The sequence below is a fragment of the Dama dama genome, chromosome 15, assembly GCF_033118175.1.
Source record: "Dama dama isolate Ldn47 chromosome 15, ASM3311817v1, whole genome shotgun sequence".
In the NCBI taxonomy this organism is placed as follows: Eukaryota; Metazoa; Chordata; class Mammalia; order Artiodactyla; family Cervidae; genus Dama; species Dama dama.
Genome location: NC_083695.1, coordinates 67,991,879 through 68,009,167, shown reverse-complemented (window position 1 = coordinate 68,009,167; position 17,289 = coordinate 67,991,879). Strand labels below are relative to the sequence as shown.

General features: G+C 44.6%; 1 protein-coding gene across 5 annotated transcripts in view; it reads left to right on the top strand.

The window, feature by feature from the left end:
- Positions 1 to 17,289, top strand: part of SEC31B (SEC31 homolog B, COPII coat complex component) — a 31,868-nt gene that overhangs the window by 3,196 nt on the left and 11,383 nt on the right. For all 5 annotated transcript variants that reach the window (XM_061162395.1, XM_061162396.1, XM_061162399.1 and 2 more), the window contains exons 3-14: positions 95 to 218; positions 6,209 to 6,404; positions 6,613 to 6,708; positions 7,691 to 7,834; positions 8,188 to 8,330; positions 9,183 to 9,282; positions 9,401 to 9,562; positions 10,111 to 10,245; positions 13,207 to 13,437; positions 15,198 to 15,272; positions 15,535 to 15,633; positions 17,075 to 17,174. In XM_061162395.1, coding sequence (XP_061018378.1) covers positions 95 to 218; positions 6,209 to 6,404; positions 6,613 to 6,708; positions 7,691 to 7,834; positions 8,188 to 8,330; positions 9,183 to 9,282; positions 9,401 to 9,562; positions 10,111 to 10,245; positions 13,207 to 13,437; positions 15,198 to 15,272; positions 15,535 to 15,633; positions 17,075 to 17,174 — 1,605 coding nt within the window. The remainder of the gene's footprint in view (positions 1 to 94; positions 219 to 6,208; positions 6,405 to 6,612; positions 6,709 to 7,690; positions 7,835 to 8,187; positions 8,331 to 9,182; positions 9,283 to 9,400; positions 9,563 to 10,110; positions 10,246 to 13,206; positions 13,438 to 15,197; positions 15,273 to 15,534; positions 15,634 to 17,074; positions 17,175 to 17,289) is intronic.

Here is a 17,289-nt window from a genome sequence, read left to right as displayed (position 1 = left end):
CCTCCTTTTCTCTACTGCCTAACCATTTATACCCCAAATCCATGCATATATTGTTGCTCACATGCTGCCTCTTCCTGACTTTTCTTGTGCCTAGGAACATCTGCCCAGCAGCTAGATGCCTCCTTTAGTACAAATGGCACATTGGAAATCTTTGAGGTTGATTTCAGGGACCCCTCTCTGGACTTGAAACGCAAGGGAGTCCTTTCTGCCTCCAGCAGGTACTATGTCTGAACTGTTGATGGGAATGCAGGGCAGATCCTGATATAGACTTTGATGGGGAATCTCAGGAGTGGTGTGTGCTTCTCAGGGCTCATGAGGGGACAAGTGAGGGGAGAATGATCTTTAAGTTAAAGAGAAGTTAATTCTGGGTTTATTTTGCAAGAAGATTTTGAAAACTCCCATTCAAACCTTTGTGGTCAGCAGCAGCATAAGGCAGAATGATGTGATAGAGACGCCTCACACAAGCCTGGACCCACAAGTACCTGGTCTATCTCTGGAACCCAGAGATGTTGGCTCCTTCCTCCCTTGGCTCTTGTGAAAATAACAGCCTTACACAGTGTCTCCCTTTTCTGCCAATGAGAGGCGAATGAATGGTCCTCTCCTCACTGCTGTCAGGCACTGATTGGTCACTCATGGATTTCTTGGCTCTGGCAGACTTACAGGGCTGGGTATGAGCATTCACTGAGCCTGTGTACACATGCCAGGCACTATGCTGTGGCTCTGTATATTGTATTCATTTCTCAAAATAAGCCTAGCCAATAAATACCATTATTCCCATTTTACATGGGAGAGAACCAAAACCCAGGGAAGCTAGAATTTAAGTCTAGTCCTAGCTGACTCCAAGACCTGCTTTCTATTATTCAACTGTCCTTTTATTAGTTTTGTAAAGATGAGGCTTTTGGTCTGAATCAGTGATCCCCAGATTTTTGCACCATCAGGAGAAGTGTGAATATTTACTGCACTCAAGTATATTTTCAAAATAAATAATATACATGTATTACTGTATTATTTTTTAATATAAAAATATAAATCCTTTTCTTACAGCCCAGAGGATTTTCTTGCCATCCCCCATAAGAGATTGCTGGTCTGTTATGTAACTTTTCAACTTATGCATTTTTTGGTTCATCTGAGTGATTAGATTAAGATACTTAGAAGTACCCTCCTCTTTCTTTTCATGACTTAACTTGAATAATGAAAATTAGTTATTCATACTTTCTTGAGCTCGTATATCACTTTATCACTCCTTTATTATTTATCACTCCTTTATCACTTTATTACAGAATCCCTTATTTTGCAGTTTTTTACATTTCTTTGTATTTCCAGGACCTGTACCTTTTGAAGAAAGGCCTTAGCAATTTTACCAGTAACGATGAGATATTGTTAGCCTGTAAGTAGGCATTTCAGAAAGGGCTGCTGAAAGAGGAGAGCTAATTTAATCATGTTTATACTCCTGAAGATAAGAAAAGGGGCAGTGGGCAAGGGCTCTTTTCTTCAACCAGCCAAGTAGCAGCTTCAGCACAGTAGTGGCTCCTTAAGGCCAAGAGTTCTTAAGAAAGAGCTAATTGCTTAAGAAACCTTGAAACTGAATCCTGAGAACCACGTAGGCAGAGATTTTTGTCTGTTTTATTTATTGCTGTATCTCTAGCATCTAGAATAGTGCCTGGCATTAGGTAGTTGAAAAAATATCTGTGGAATAAATGAGTGATATTAGAAACTTCTGGATTACCAAACTGAGCAGTCTTCACCACTTCAGTTAGTTATGGTCAGTCTTCTGTTAGTGCCTGAAGAGCTTTTCAAGGGTAACAATCTGTTTTGCAGTCAACTAGGTTGACAGCTTCCTTTTTTCACCTCTATAATTGTGTCTAAAGACTGATTCTCATTCTCGAAGACCTAGGGGATTACCTTTGATGCAGTTCTGTTGAAGCCTTTCTGAAGAAATCATCTTAGACGCTCCAGGGTCTAAGGCACTCACTTCTTTCCATTCTAGCCTGGGTTAGGTCACTTACTCAAAAGTCAGCATCACAAACAATTGACCAAAATGATCAGGGTAGATAAAGGTCAACCCACCCTTTGCTTTATGCTTTCCTCTTTTCTGTGTCATCTTCTGCATGGTTTAATGGAAAGCACAGTTGTGTTGGATTGTTGCCTTGCCTAAAACTATGTGACTTCGGGCAAATTTAATTCCATCAGTGATCTTAGGTTTCCTCACTTATGTATAAAGAAGAGGTTGTATAAAATGACTTCTAAGAACCTACTGAACTCCAAATTTAGGTCTTATGTTCTTTCCTTTTTCTAGCTTAATTTCCTTCCTTTTTCCCTTAAAAAAAACAACAAAACAAAACCCTCTCGGTATCTCTCTTATTATTGATTTAACATACTTTTCAAAATCCTCCCCCTTCCATTGCCAGCCCTTCTTACCAGACCCAGGCCTCAACTACTTTTGAATCCTGAAGATCCCCTTATACTCAATCCATGATGCATCAGAGAAATATTATCTATTTAGAAATACCTGACTGAAAGGAATGTTCTGAAAGCGATGCATGTCTGAGCGTAGACCCAGAGGAATCGGGTGGAGAGGGAGGTGGGAGGGGGGATCGGGATGGGGAATACGTGTAACTCTATGGCTGATTCATATCAATGTATGACAAAACCCACTGAAATGTTGTGAAGTAATTAGCCTCCAACTAATTAAAAAAAAATAAAGTAATTTTGATATATATAAAAAATAAATAAATAAAAGCAAAAAAAAAAAAAGATAGTCGAAAGCTATAAATAGAGGGAAGAAAGCGTATGGATAAATGCCACTGGATGCAATCAGCATCCATGTGGATTAGCATGTGCACTGATGCAAGTGATGTTTGGTTTGTTAGATGAATCCCACTCAAGAAGAAAGCTTTGTGGGAGAATAATACATTGTTTATGTATTGACTTTTGAGTTGAGGACACGGCTGCCTATGCCTGAATGAGTTCAGAGGTCAGTGGGTGATTTGCTGCACTCTTCCTCTGTCTACACTGACGTTCTAGATCTCTCAGTGGCCTCTGTAACCTATGTCTGACTCATCTTCTGGTAACATGGAGAAAGTAGGTGATCTATCTTCCAATACATTTATGTCAGTTCAGTTTCTTAGGGGGCACTATGACCCCTCTTTAGGTACCTCTGTAAGGGATAACACCAAGCAGTTAAGAGATCATTTTGGTACCACTCCTAGTTTTCTTGTTGCTAAGACTTGCCTTCTCTTTAGAAACATCAGGATCACAGAGTAGAGAGAGCATGGGCTTTGTTGTTGGGTTCAAATCCCAGCTTTGCCATATTCTGTCCTATTGGGCACCTTATTTTAACTTCTCTGACCATTTTCTCTACTGTAAATTTGAGATATATAGTCAGCACATTGTAGCCTAGTGCATACTAGGCATTCAGAAAAGTAGTTCTCCTCTCAAACAGCTATTGCTCCACCCCACTGTCTTCATTCTCCAGCTTGGAGCACTGCCCTCATTGCTCTGTTTAACTTCCAAGGAAACTTGGATTTCCTCAGTTATTTTGGCCAGGATGTGGACAAACTCATTTTCACTTTAACCCACTAACATGAGGTTGGGGTTTTTCATAAGGAACTTTACTAAGCAAATAAAATAAAAATCCAAAAGAGAGAAGTACAGAAATCATGGGAACAATCATTTATATAGCATGTATTCCTAATCCTATGGCAGCTGAAGCTTGGCCTCAGGTGAGCTTAGGTGGTACGATAATCTGATCTCACAGGTCTCAGTTTATTCTCTCCAGCCTTGTCTTTTCCTTTTTACCAGAAGTGTAGCCATGAGTTGATTGTTGGGGCTAGTTCTTTCTTTATGAATTCAACTACTTCCTGTTGTTCTAGGCTGGTGTGCAGCCTGATGTATCTCAATCTTGGCAACTTGTTAGAATCATGGGGGTCACTTGTTAACAATGTGGATCCTAAAGGCCGGACTCTGGAAATTCTGCTTCAGAAGGCCTGGGAGGGAGTCAAGGAACCTGTATTTTCTTCAGGTGCCTCCTGTCATTCTGTGATGCCATATGGTCTCCATCACTGCCATCATTATCCTGGGAAACTCTTTAGCAAAGAATTCCACCTGTATTTTCATGTTTGCAAAGTTCCCACTTTCCTATACAAACTCTTCTCCCTATACCTTCTCCTTAAATCTTTTAGTTCCTATTTTCAGGCCATCTTTTTTGTTGTTGTTGTTTTATAACTTTTTGTTTTCAAAATATTCAAACATAGAAAAATTGCAGAATATTACAATGATGAAGGCTTCCCAGGTGGCTCAATGGTAAAGAATCCACCTGCAATGCAAGAGACTCAGGAGACACAGGTTTGATCCCTGGGTCAGGAAGATCCCCTGGAAAAGGAAAAACCAACCACTCCAGTCTTCTTGCCTGGGAAATCCCATGGACAGAGGAGCCTGGCGGGCTACAATTCATGGTTGCAAAGAGTCAGACATGACTGAGCGACTAAGCACACATACCTTCACTTAGACTCATCAGTTGTTGATGTTTTAACACTAACAAATGTCATATTTGCTCACATGTTGTGTGCCCTCTTTGTACATACACACACACAACCAAGTCTTCTTTGCCAGGCTTTCCCAGGTGTTCCCGTCTCCCAGATGTTGTCTATCACAGCTATTCAGGCTCCGGTTTCACTCTCAGTGAATTGTTAACAATAGGAATATACTTTCTACATGCCTACACAAAGAATAATGATTTTGTCACACCCTGTATTCTGCAGTTCAGCCACTCTAAAGTAACTGGGCCCTCTTCTCTAACCCTGTGGTGACTCCTTTGAGGTCTCAGGTACCTTTCACTCTGATTTGTAAGTCATGTGCTGTGACCATTCCGAGGTCACTGCGTTCCCATGTGAGTTCCTCTGGGCGTACCTTCCTCTGCTTCTTGTGTGACCTGTTTCAGGCTTCTCTGGGTAACCTGTTGTCTTGCTCTCTGCCCATGCTGAGCTCCAGCCCCTGGATGACATGGCATCCTCTGGAGCCAGCATGGAACACGCTCTTCTGCCATGTCAACATCAGCGTAACTTTAGAAAACGTACCTTTCTGACAGTAGCTTTAGACCCACTCTTTGTTCAGCTGTGCTGTTTCTGTTCAGATGCTGACCTTATTGAATTAGTGCTCAACTCTTCACTTCTGAGAGGCTGGCTCTGATCTAAGGACTGGCTAGACAGGTTCCTGCCTGGTTTCCCCATTCAGTTTCTTTGCTGACTGTTCCCTGAGTGTGGAAACATTTAATTTCAGTTAGGGATCTTACATGACATCATTCAGTGTGAAATTTGCCTTCTCGGAAGGGCTGTGGAAATATCCTTGGCTAACAGCTGTGAAATGGAGGGAAGACCACCTGTGAGGCATTGGGGGTGTCACATGCCTTCCCTAGGGCCTTTTCAGGGGGCCTGTTCTTAGCCAGGGAGCCCAGGGTCCATCTCTTTCTTGTGTGCCAGAATGCAAGATGCTCAGAAAGCCAGAAAAGTGTTTCCCAAACAGTGCATTTGTTTTTCATGCCTCTGTGTTTCTCTAAGGCTGGCCCACAGAATACATACGGCAGCTCCAGTGGACTAATCACATGAGCATGGCATGGAAAGGGAAGGTCTATAGATCTTTTCTCACTTCCTATTTAAGAAGGGACAGCAACTGTTGGCCTAGGGAACCTGCTTCTATTCAGGTGTAGAAGAGTTTGGATCTTCCTCTCAATAGAAGACCATATTCTATGATGGTTAAGAGCTCAGGCTTTGGCATAAGATGGGCCTGACTTTGAACCTTGAGTCTGTCATTTCCTAGCTGTTAAATGGGAGTAAAATTACTAGCTGTATAACAGAAGTTTTGTAACTTCTCTGTGCCTCACTTTCCTCAATTGAAAATAAGGTAAATACTTCATGGGATTGTTGATCAGCTAATACATGTAAAGTACTTAAAACAGTGCCTGGTACATAGGAAGTTATCAGTAAGTATTGTTATTTGAGTTGGGAGGATTAAGTGAAGTAATCTATTTGAAGTATTTTTCTCAGCCAAAGGGCAGGCCCAGGCAGGGGAGACTTCTGTTCTGGGAAATGAGGGAGACAGGTAGGCCCTAAGGGTGGGGATGCCTGCGTAATGGCAGAGGCTGACAAAGATGCCCATTCTCTACTGACTGATGTGGACCTGAGTTGTTGCTGATGCCAGTTCCTCTTTGTAGGTTTCACAAGCTGATCTGGGGGAGCTTTGGCAATGGGCTTCTGGAAGCCTCCGGGGTCATTGCAGGCGGCGGGGACAATGGCATGCTTACTCTGTACAATGTGACCCACATCTTATCTTCGGGAAAGGAGCCTGTGATTGCCCGGAGACAGAAGCACTCGGGGGCTGTCAGAGCCCTTGACTTTAATCCTTTCCAGGTACTACATCTCAGTTGATCCGACCTGGGAGGCATGGAGCAACAGATCTGAAGGGAAGCGTTTACTTGTGACCTCTGGTCTGTAACTCTGAGCCTTCCCAGGTTGTTACGGGGGTGGCTTTGGACCCAAATGTGGGTCTCTTTCCCCTTTTTCTGCTCTCATCTCTTCCTGGGATGGTGTGTCTCCAAAGGCATATTCTTTCATACAGGGCAACCTCCTGGCCTCAGGGGCCAGTGATTCTGAAATCTTCATTTGGGATTTGAATAACCTGAGTGTGCCAATGACCCCAGGATCCAAGTCTCAGGTGAGGAGGCTCCCGGTGCTGCTGCTTAGAAGCGTGCACCTGATTTTCCCAGGGAGAATTCAATTCTGGAGGCCGCCAGCGCACAGATTTCAGTCTTCACCACTGGAGGGCAGTAAAGCTCCACAGACTAATATGTTGCCTACCAGCCAGATAATGGAGGGAGGTGGGTGGGGACTGGTGGGAGGTCGGGGAATATGGATAGGGGTGGAAGTGGCTTGTGATCATTAACTGTCCTAGAAGTTTCTGGAAGGCAAGAAGAGTGAGGGGAGTAAAAGTGAGAGAAGGGGTGACTGTACTATTTATTACAGTATAATTTAAGCAAGGCTGGGCCCTGGGTTTAGCCAACCAGGGGCAAGAGTAGGACACCCAGATACACCCTTGTCCTCTTGTGGAAAGGTCAGCTTTGTCCTTGTGTTCTGTTCCCCCGTGCAGCTGGGGGTCTCCTCTGTCTCTGTGTCTGAGTGTACCTGTCTTGTCAGTCTGTAACTGGGCCCCCATCTTTTTCTTCCTGGCTTTTCTCTTATGCATACAGTATCGTGAGGTAAGTTCAGTATGAATTTGATAGCATCTTGTGCCCTAAAGTATCAGTGACTTTTCTCTCTACCTCATTCTCCCTGGGGGTCTTGGGGGTCTATATTTCCCTCTTTCCTATCCTCACCTTTCTCCTCTCCCTCTCTCTCTCTCTCTCTTGTCATAGTTGAGAAGGCTCTTTTTAAAATCTTGACTCGATCTTCTCAGGAGCATCTTGGGATAGGAGTAAAACCCAAGTGCACCTGTCCTTCTTTCAGCTTCTACATCATTTTCTAAAGGATCCCCTCTGGAAAACTTCCCTTCCAGCTTCCTGAGACTGGCATGGTTTGGGTAGCCCCGCGTCTACTCTTGGCTTTTCTGCGGGTGGTTGGGAGCAGTGGCAGACCAGCTGTCTCTTGGTCCAGGGGTAACAGGTTGTCCTCATCCCGCCCCTTGCCCCATTCTGCCTTAGCAGCCCCTAGAAGATGTCAAGGCTCTATCTTGGAACCGTCAAGTTCAACACATTCTGTCTTCTGCTCACCCCAGCGGCAAGGCAGTCGTGTGGGATCTAAGGAAGAATGAACCTATCATCAAAGTCAGTGATCACAGCAACCGGGTGAGTTGAATACAGGCAGAATATAGGCTCGGGCTCTGGTGTCTCTCTCAGGCCTAGTATTGGAGCTGCTCTCCCCCAGGCCAGGGTTCTGCTTTCAGCTGTTACACGTGTGGATTCAGCCCTGTGGTAGATTTCCTATTGAGAGGGAAAGCTCAGAGAAAACAAACTGAGCTGATCTGAAGGCTTCTAGTGCTCCTTGCTTATGGTCATCACTTGTTTCCCAATGGCTGTGGTGTTCCCGATTACATAAGAAAAGACACAGAACCCTCAGAGAGGTCCCATTTCAGCTTGACAAAAAGGGTTCATAAAAAGAGTCAGGTTGTATTGCCCATTGGGATCTGCTTTGTTCACAGATGAACTGCTCAGGCCTGGCCTGGCACCCAGATGTAGCCACCCAGTTGGTACTTTGTTCAGAAGATGATCGTCTTCCAGTAATTCAGCTGTGGGACTTGCGCTTTGCCTCCTCACCCCTAAAGGTGCTGGAGAGTCACAGCAGGTAGCATGTCATCCTTGGTGGAGGGCAGGGCATAGCTGACCTGGGTAGAGGGCAATACATGCCTCACTTTGGCTAGCAGACGTTCTCCCCAGCTTCAGAGCCATCCTGGTGAACACACAGTTGCCCAGTTCTAGCCCCACTTCCAATCTAGAGGAGTTCCTGTAGACCCTGAGGTTATAGAAAAGAGCCTGAGATTCCATGTAACCTCCACACATGTGAGTGGGGGTAGGGTCATGAGGAATATTGGAGCCAATGTTTAGTTCCTCTGGGAGAGCCCCCAGGCTCTCATCTGAGGACATGCTCATTTCTTATGTAATTAGGCTGCCTCTTCCAAGACTTCTTAATAAAAGAACCCTGGCTCCTGTTTTTCCTGTGAACAGGTTTGCCTCTGAAGCCTCTGCTCTTGGGCCTACAGCAGAAGAAGCAGCCCCATAGTCTGTTCTTTCTAACTCAAAGATCATGCCTTTGTACCTCCTTAGGGACTTCTGAGAGTTAGGTCCTCACTACCCTCCTGGGCTAAAAGCACCCATAGGAATGGGTGCTTCCCTGATTCATGCTGATTCAGAATTTCTACCCACCCTACAATCAGGGAAGAGAATCAGGCCATCCTGCAGGGACCTGTGGGTAGCAGAGTGGTTATAGCACATTATGCCCACACTGAAATTTGACTTGGCTTCTGGCTGCATGACTGCTGCAAGTTCCTCAATTTCTTCCCAAGCCTCATTTTCCTCATATGTAAAATGAAGTCACACTGCTTATTTTGAGGGGATGACATTTACCCAAGATATGTAAGGCATGCTACTCGTAGTAGGCATTCAACAAATGTTAGTTCCTCTTTCCTTTCCTTTTTAGGGGGATCCTGTCAGTGTCATGGAGTCAGGCTGATGCTGAGCTGCTGCTCAGCAGTGCCAAGGACAACCAGATCTTGTGCTGGAACCTGGGGAGCAGCGAGGTAGGCTGGCCCTTCTGTGGGTATGCTGGGATGGTAGGGCTGTCCCAGCTGCACCTCTGTGCTCTAGTTGCCTTACCTAAGTCAGGGTTTCCCTCTTGGTTATGTTCCCTCACAATAGGTGGTGTATAAACTACCCACGCTGAGCAGCTGGTGCTTTGATGTGCAGTGGTGCCCTCGGGACCCTTTGGTGTTCTCTGCTGCCTCCTTTGATGGCTGGATCAATTTATACTCTGTGATGGGTAGGAGCTGGGAAGTCCAGCAGATGAGACAGGCTGACAAGGTTTGAAGGGCTTGGTGGAAAATGCTGGAGGGAAGGGACTGTCTCTATTCAGTGGGAGAACAAAGGACATAAGCCTGGGGAGAAGTGGGGACTACTGAAGACTTGGGGGACTAGGGCCCTGGATTCAGGAACCCCAGGTTTGTGAACCTTTGCACCAGTGTCCATCCTCCTGGAAGGATGTCAGTTCCTGCCCAATACAAAGGAGGCCTTTACCTTGACTCTTGTTCTTGAATGTTCCTTGTGGTATTTCAGGGGAATTGGACTTCCATGCTGGGACCCTCCACTATTTTGAAGAATGAACTTACCTCCCTGTCTCCTATAGATACATTTTGTGTCACACTTCACTGTAGACATTGGATGCAGTTGGCTTTCCAGGAGCCTGCTGCATGGGCATCTGAAACTACGAGCCCCCTGAAGTATGAGAGTCCTGACTTTTGTGGGCCAGACTGCGTATCTCAGGGATCCCTCCCAAAATGGACTTTGTAGGTGGAGTTCCTGGCTAAGCCACCACTCCACACCGGTAATGGAGGTGTCCTTTTTGTCCCCAGATCTCTTCTTCCTTCAGCAAAGGCCAGCCTCTCCCACCATTGCAGGTGCCAAAGCAAGTGGCCCAAGCATCACTGATACCTCCCCTGAAAAAACCCCCCAAATGGATGAGGAGGCCAGCAGGTGTTTCATTTGCTGTAAGTGTAGTGTGTGTGTATAGCCTACTGTGTCCCCAGCATGGAGCTCTATTCTATAAGAAGTTGATTCTCACTGCCTGAGTCTCAGATCAGGTCCCATTTTATTGCTTAAGCAGCGATTTGCTAAGCTTTCTTCTCAACCCCTTTACCCTGCTTGCAGTGCCAGTCCTGTCTAAAAGAATTGATTGCTTTTGAGCTCTCACTTATGGAGAACTGCCTGCCATTCCGTCTGATTTTCCTGGTTAGAATACAAAGCAAGAACGGAATGAATAGATAGTAGAGGAGAAAGAATGTAAATCTTCTCCTCTCCCCTGCTCAAAACCTTTGACCCTCCCCACTGCCATTACCTTTTAGACTCAAGGCCAAATGTACACAGAGCCCCCATTTACCTCCAGGGATGGTTAGGGGGTGGGGGTTGTTCTTGTTGTTCAATTGTTAAGTCATGTCAGACTCTTTGTAACCCCAAGGACTGTAGCACGCCAGGCACTCCTCTGTCCTCCACTATCTCCCGGAGTTTGCTCAAACTCATGTCCATTGAGTCAGTGATGCCATCCAACCATCTCATCCTCTGTCGCCGCCTTCTCCTTCTGCCCTCAGTCTTTCCCAGCATCAGGGTCTTTTCCAATGAGTTGGCTCTTTGCATCAGGTGGCCAAAGCATTGGAGCTTTGGCATCAGTCCTTCCAATGAATATTTAGGGTTGATTTTCTTTTCTTTTTTTTTTTTTAATTTTCTTTAAGATTGACTGGTTTGATCTCCTTGCTGTCCAAGGGTCTCTCAGAGGTCTTCTCTGGCACCATAATTCGAAAACATCAATTCTTCAGTGCTCAGCCTTCTTTATGGTCCAGTTCTCACATCTGTACATGACTACTAGAAAACCATAGCTTTGACTATATGAACTTTTATTGGCAAAGTGATGTTTCTGCTTTTTAATACTCTGTCTAGGTTTGTCATAGGTTTCCTTCCAACAAGCAAGCATCTTTTAATTTTGTGGCTGCAGTCACCATCCACAGTGATTTTAGAGCCCAAGAAATAAAATCTGTCACTGCTTCCACTTTTTCCCCCTTCTCTTTGCCATGATGCGATGGAACCGGATGCCATGAGCTTAGTTTTTTGAGTGTTGCATTTTAAGTCGGCTTTGGCACTCTCTTCTTTTACTCTCATCAAGAGGCTCTTTAGTTCCTCTTCACTTTTTGCCATTAGAGTGGTATCATCTGCATTTCTCAAGCTGTTGATATTTCTCCCAGGAATGTTAATTCCAGTTTGTGATTCATCCAGCCCAGCATTTCAAATGATGTACTGTGCATAGAAGTTAAATAAGCAGGGTGACAGTATATGGGGGATGAGGGACACTACCCTAAACATTGTTTATTGTACTGTTCTCACATTCCAAACCCATCACCTCTCCAAGTGGGGGACAGCAGAGGGAAGGATTTTCCTGCATGCCTCCCACAAACATCCCCTCTTAACCCTCAGTCCCTCTGTCTGTGGTCCACTGAGACTCAGCCAGGGACTCGGGCCAAGGAGAAATGGAAATCTCTCCTTAGGAAGAACAGGAGGAAGAGGGTTGAGAACTTGATACCCCCCACCTCTCCTGCCCTAGGAGAACAGAGGTTAGGAAACAGTCCATGCCATCCAGCATTCAAAAAAGAGTACATATAAACACTTTGTAAAACTATTGAGTATTATACAAATCAAAAGTTAAGATGACTGCATTTAGCACTGATCTATAGTATAGATTTTGTGCTATAAAAGTCATGAGAAGAATTCTGGCTGGAAGCACTCATTAAAGAGGGAGAGTAGTGAATGGTTGGGGAGTAGAGCAGTAGTTGTCTGGCCACGACTGCAATTGGAATAAACTGAAGAACTTAAAAAAAATTACCAGTGCCTGGGTACCACCTCCAGAGCTTCTGAAATTTTTTGTCTGGGGTATAGCCTGGTGACTTTGGATACCTCCCCAGGTGGTTTTAATGTGCAGCCAAGTGAAGAACTGCTGGAGTAAAGGAACTTGACTGTGCTCTGCTTTTGTGCCAGGTGCTTTATATAATAAAGTACCTAATTTGGTGAGAAGGATGCGCAGGTGGGAGTGTTGTGGTGGATGAAGGCATAGAAGCAGGAATGTACTGGGCACTTTGGAGACACAGTGATCACGTGAATGAACAGAGAGAATGGTGCTAGAGAGGCAGGTCTGGTCCTGATTTTGAAAGATTTTGTGCATTATAGGCAGAGGAGCTTAAATTCTCTCCCGTGGCCTTGTGAAACCATTACAAGCTCCTGGAAAAGGGTGGTAGTCTAGGGCTTGGAATGGAGGAGGAAAATGCTAGCACAGGGAATGGGAGACACTGAACAAGAAGCGGGAGGATTTTATTGTTGCTCAGCTACAGTGGGTAAAAAGACTGTGATAATGACAAGGGGTTTAGTCCAGAGTTACCTGGGATGGTGATAACTATCAGTCGTGTCCAATTCTTTGCGACCCCATGGACTGTAGTCTACCAGGCTCCTCCGTCCATGGGATTTTCCAGGCAAGAGTACTGGAGTGGGTTGCCATTTCCTTCTCCAGAGGACCTTCCCAACCCAGGGATCGAACCGAGGTCTCCCGCATTGCAGGCAGACGCTTTACCGTCTGAGCCACAGGGAAGCCCCGGGAAGCCCCCTGCCTGGGATAGTGATAACTATCATGTAACTCTGGGAGAATGATGGCAGCAGAACAGGTGAGGAAAGGAGGAGTACCATGCACTGTACCTTTTAAGTTAATGGTGCTGAAAGTGCAGGGGTGGTTTTGGGATATCGGCACATTCACTACTCAATTCCTGATTCTTTCCACCCCCAGGAGTTGTTTTGTTTTTTTGTTTTTTTTTTTTTTACTGCTTTCCTATCTTTAAGGGTTGACCAATAGATAGCCTCCCCTGTAATCCTGACTTGGTGTTAATTTTTGCCCTACTCTTCTTGTTTTCCTTTATCAGTTTGGGGGCAAGCTGGTGACCTTTGGCCTCCCCAGCACCCCTGTCCATCAGGTGCCACAACCTTGCTTCCGCCTAGTCTTTATCAGTCAGGTCACCACAGAACCTGAATTCCTGACACAGTCAGCTGAGCTGCAGGAGGCCCTGGGATCAGGAAATCTCCTGAATTACTGTCAGAACAAGATCCAGCAAGCATCACTGCAAAGCGAAAAGATTCTCTGGCAGTTCCTGAAGGTAGGAAGCCTGAAGGCTGGCTGCTCAGAAGTGTCTCCCCAAAGCCAGATACCCCAGCCTCTGTCAACAACCACCCTATGGCCCAGATTACAGAGGCCTTAACCCTGCTGGGTTTTTTCCTACACAGCACCCATCCTGGGAACAAAATCTTCATTTTACCAGAGGCTCAGAGACTCTCTATGGCTAGGGAAACTGAGGAATACAAGTGACATTGGCCTTTTTTCTACTATTGCTGATGTCCTGGGTACTTTACCAGATCCAAGGTGAAGGCTTTTCCAGTGCCATGCCATGGGGCAGTAGGAAGGGAAGATCAGCTGGAAGGCTTTGAGTTTTATCAGGTAACCCAAGGCAAGTCATTGTGGCGGGCTCAAGTGCCACTATACTCTGGAAGCATGGCTTCAGTTCCAGTGTCAATCCAATTTCAGGTTGCTTATGACACGAGGAGGAGTGCTTTACTTATCAAAGGAAGTGAACGCATGAGAGAGCTAAAGGAAGGAGAAGCAACTGGACAGGCAGTGAGAGGATTAATCAGATCTTTGGGATTATAAAGTAGAATGCAAAAAAGGATTTTTTCTGGGGATTTTGAGAAGAAATCGGAGTCTGTGCTAGAACTTTATGAAGGTAGACACCACAAGTCTGAGAAGAGGAAAAGAATGTGAGAAAAATCATCAACTGTAGAGTGAAGCTGGAAAAAGATGTGGGAGGAAAATAATAAGAAATAATGCTTTTGCTATAAGCAAAATACAGGTAATAGCTCCAGGAATGATGGGGTGGGAAAGGGTGGAGGGAATAATCGAGAGTTCAGCCCTTACTCTGCTGAACAAAGGAGGCACTGGCGCCCATAGGACAGAGGGGAGTCTGATTTAAAGCTATGCAAGAGCTGTCTATCAATAGTTCTGAAGCTGAGTGCAGATAAGCATTTCCAGAAGAGCATAGAAGAAGGAGGGGTCCCTGAGAGACTTTGTGAAAGATTATGGTTCAGTGTGGAATAAATGAAGGGCCCAGCTCAACTAACCTATTAGGATAGAGCTTCAGGAAACCTTGGCCCTCAGTATCTGGAACATGAGTAGGTAAGCTTACTGTTTACCACATCCATGCAACTTCTACTTAAGAGTCTTCTCACCTAGCCATTTAGATTCACAGGACTGCATCAAGTGGTTCTCTTCTGTGGGAGTCCTTGTTGCAGTCCATGCAGCAGCATAGAGTTCTCCCCTTCAGCTCCTCAGAAGACAGCTCAGGTGCAAGAAGATAAGATATACATCAAGCTGGTGTGTCAGCTGCACTGGCTCAGAAGCCTCAGGCCCACAAGGGCCAATATCTCTTTTATGAACTCCAGAAGCATAACTTCTAGGGTCCCTGCAAGGGATTTATTTAGTACAAGAGTCCTTGCTATCAGGGAAGCCCATAGCATGGTGTCCATATCAATTATTTATAGTTTACATAGTTCCAGTCCAGATGCAATTTACCAGTCACAAGCAGTGTTGCCTAGAAACATAGCTGACATTTTACTCTTATCAGGGTACCAGCATAATAGATCTAGAAAGTCAACCTGAAGGTCCAGTTCTCATGCAGAAGGGAGAAAGGGTTTATTAACAAATCTACCCATAACCCCACAGGAATCAAGTCTGTGGAAAAGAGGGGAGAGATAGTGTTGGCCTCAGGGGGCACTTCTGGTAGAGCTACATTTGAGGGTACACTAGCACAGATGTCCAACTGGTGCAGGTCATTTAATGGACATTTCTGTGTTCTGTGGCTCCTAGGTGACTTTAGAGGAGGACTCCAGAATGAAATTCCTGAAGCTATTAGGATATAGTAAAGATGAACTTCAGAAGAAGGTAAGCTGCTTTCACGTCAGAAATATGTGTTTGTTGCAGAAAAAGAGAATCCTGCTGGTGGAAACCGTCTCAGAATACCTCTTCCTGGGCTTCCATAATGCATATATGAGCATTTTACCTCCTGGAGTTATTCTGTTTCTCAGGAAAATAGTACAAAGATCTTAGTAAGTCCAGTTGGTGGAGTATGAAGGTGGGAAGAAAAGCTTAATATTTATTTGATCACGTGTTGGGAAGAGTGGTATTCATATGTTTCTCCCTGCAGGTGGCCACATGGTTGAGGAGTGATTTGAGGCTGGATGAGAGCCCTCAGTCCAAGGGAGATGACCTCAACAGTAACAGACAACAGGCCTTCTCCTTACAGGTATGGAAGGAGCCCAGCCAGCCCCATCTAGGGTGGCATAGAAAACCTGCCCTTAGGGAATCTTGCCCCTCTGAGCCCTTCATTTTGCTCTCAATAAGTGCTCAACTTCTGTGGAAGTTTTCAAACTCCTCACTCATTTAGAACCAAGGAGAGACACAGAACCCATAAGGTTTGGAGCTAGGAGTGGAGCTCTTTTAACCATGAAGTATAGCACTTCCCAAACTTTACCTGGTTATTCTTTTAGCTTTACCCATTAAGGGCCAACTCTTTTTTTTTTTTTCTTTTAATTGAAAGATAGTTGATTTACAATGTTGTGTTAATTTCTGCTGTACTACAAAGTGATTTAGTTATGTGTGTATATATATATACATACATTCTTTTTTATATTCTTTTCCATTATAGTTTATCACAAGATACTAAATATAATTCCCCGTGCTGTACAGTAGAACCTTGTTTATCCATCCTATGTACATTAGTTTGCATCTGCTAATCCCACACTCCCACTCCATCCCTTCCTCACCTCCCTCCCCCTTGGCAACCACAAGTCTGTTCTCTATGTCCATGGGTCTGTTTCTGTTTCATAGAGAAGTTCATTTGTATCATATTTTAGATTTCACATATAAATGATATCATATGGTATTTGTCTTTCTTCATCTTGCTACAAATGGCATTATTTCATTTTTTATGGCTGAGTAGTATTCCAATGTGTATGTATCACATCCTCTTTGTCCATTCATCTGTTAGTGAATGTTTAAGTTGTTTCCTGTCTTGGCTGTTGTGAATAGTGCTGCTGTGAACATAGGGATGCATGTATCTTTTTGAATTATAGTTTTGTCCATATATATGCTCAGGAGAGGGATTGCTAGATCATATGGAAACTCTAGTTTTTTAAGGAACCTCCATACTGTTATGGCTACACCAGCTTACATTCCCACCAACAGTGTAGGAGGGTTCCCTTTTCTCCATACCCTCTCCAGCATTTATTTGTAGATGTTTTAATGATGCCCATTCTGTTTAGTGAAATGTAATATCTCACTGTAGTTTTGATTTGCATCTCTCAATAATTGAGCATCTTTTCATGTGCCTGTTGACCATTTGTATGTCTTCTTTGGAAAAATATCTGTTTAGGTTGTCTGTCCATTTTTCTGTTGAGTTGTTTTTTGTTGTTGTTGAATTGTATGAGCTGTTTTGTATATTTTGGAAATTAAGCCCTTGTCAGTCACATCGTTTGTAAATATTTTCTCCCATTCTGTATATTGTCTTTTGTTTTTCTTTGCTGTGCATAAGCTTGCAAGTTTGATTATGTCCCATTTGTTTATTTTTGCTTTTATTTCTATTGAAGGGACAACTCTTAATAGCACTCTGAAAGAGAGCGACTAAGCCAACTCTCTGTCTTCTAGGCTCATTTCTCAAGTAGCCACTTTTGTCCTTCTTCGTACAGACCTCCAAACATACTACCTGGGAAGCCTCAGCCTCCTCAGCCTTCTTTGATGAGCTGATCCCTCAAAACATGACTCCGTGGGAGATCCCCATCACAGAAGGTACCCTGACCCTGAGGGAGAGGAACCCTCTGTGTGGGGGTAGGTGGGCTCAGAGTTCTCGAGACTTGAAGACCCTGCCTTCTTGTCCCTGGCTTCCTGCTTCCCCTCATGACTG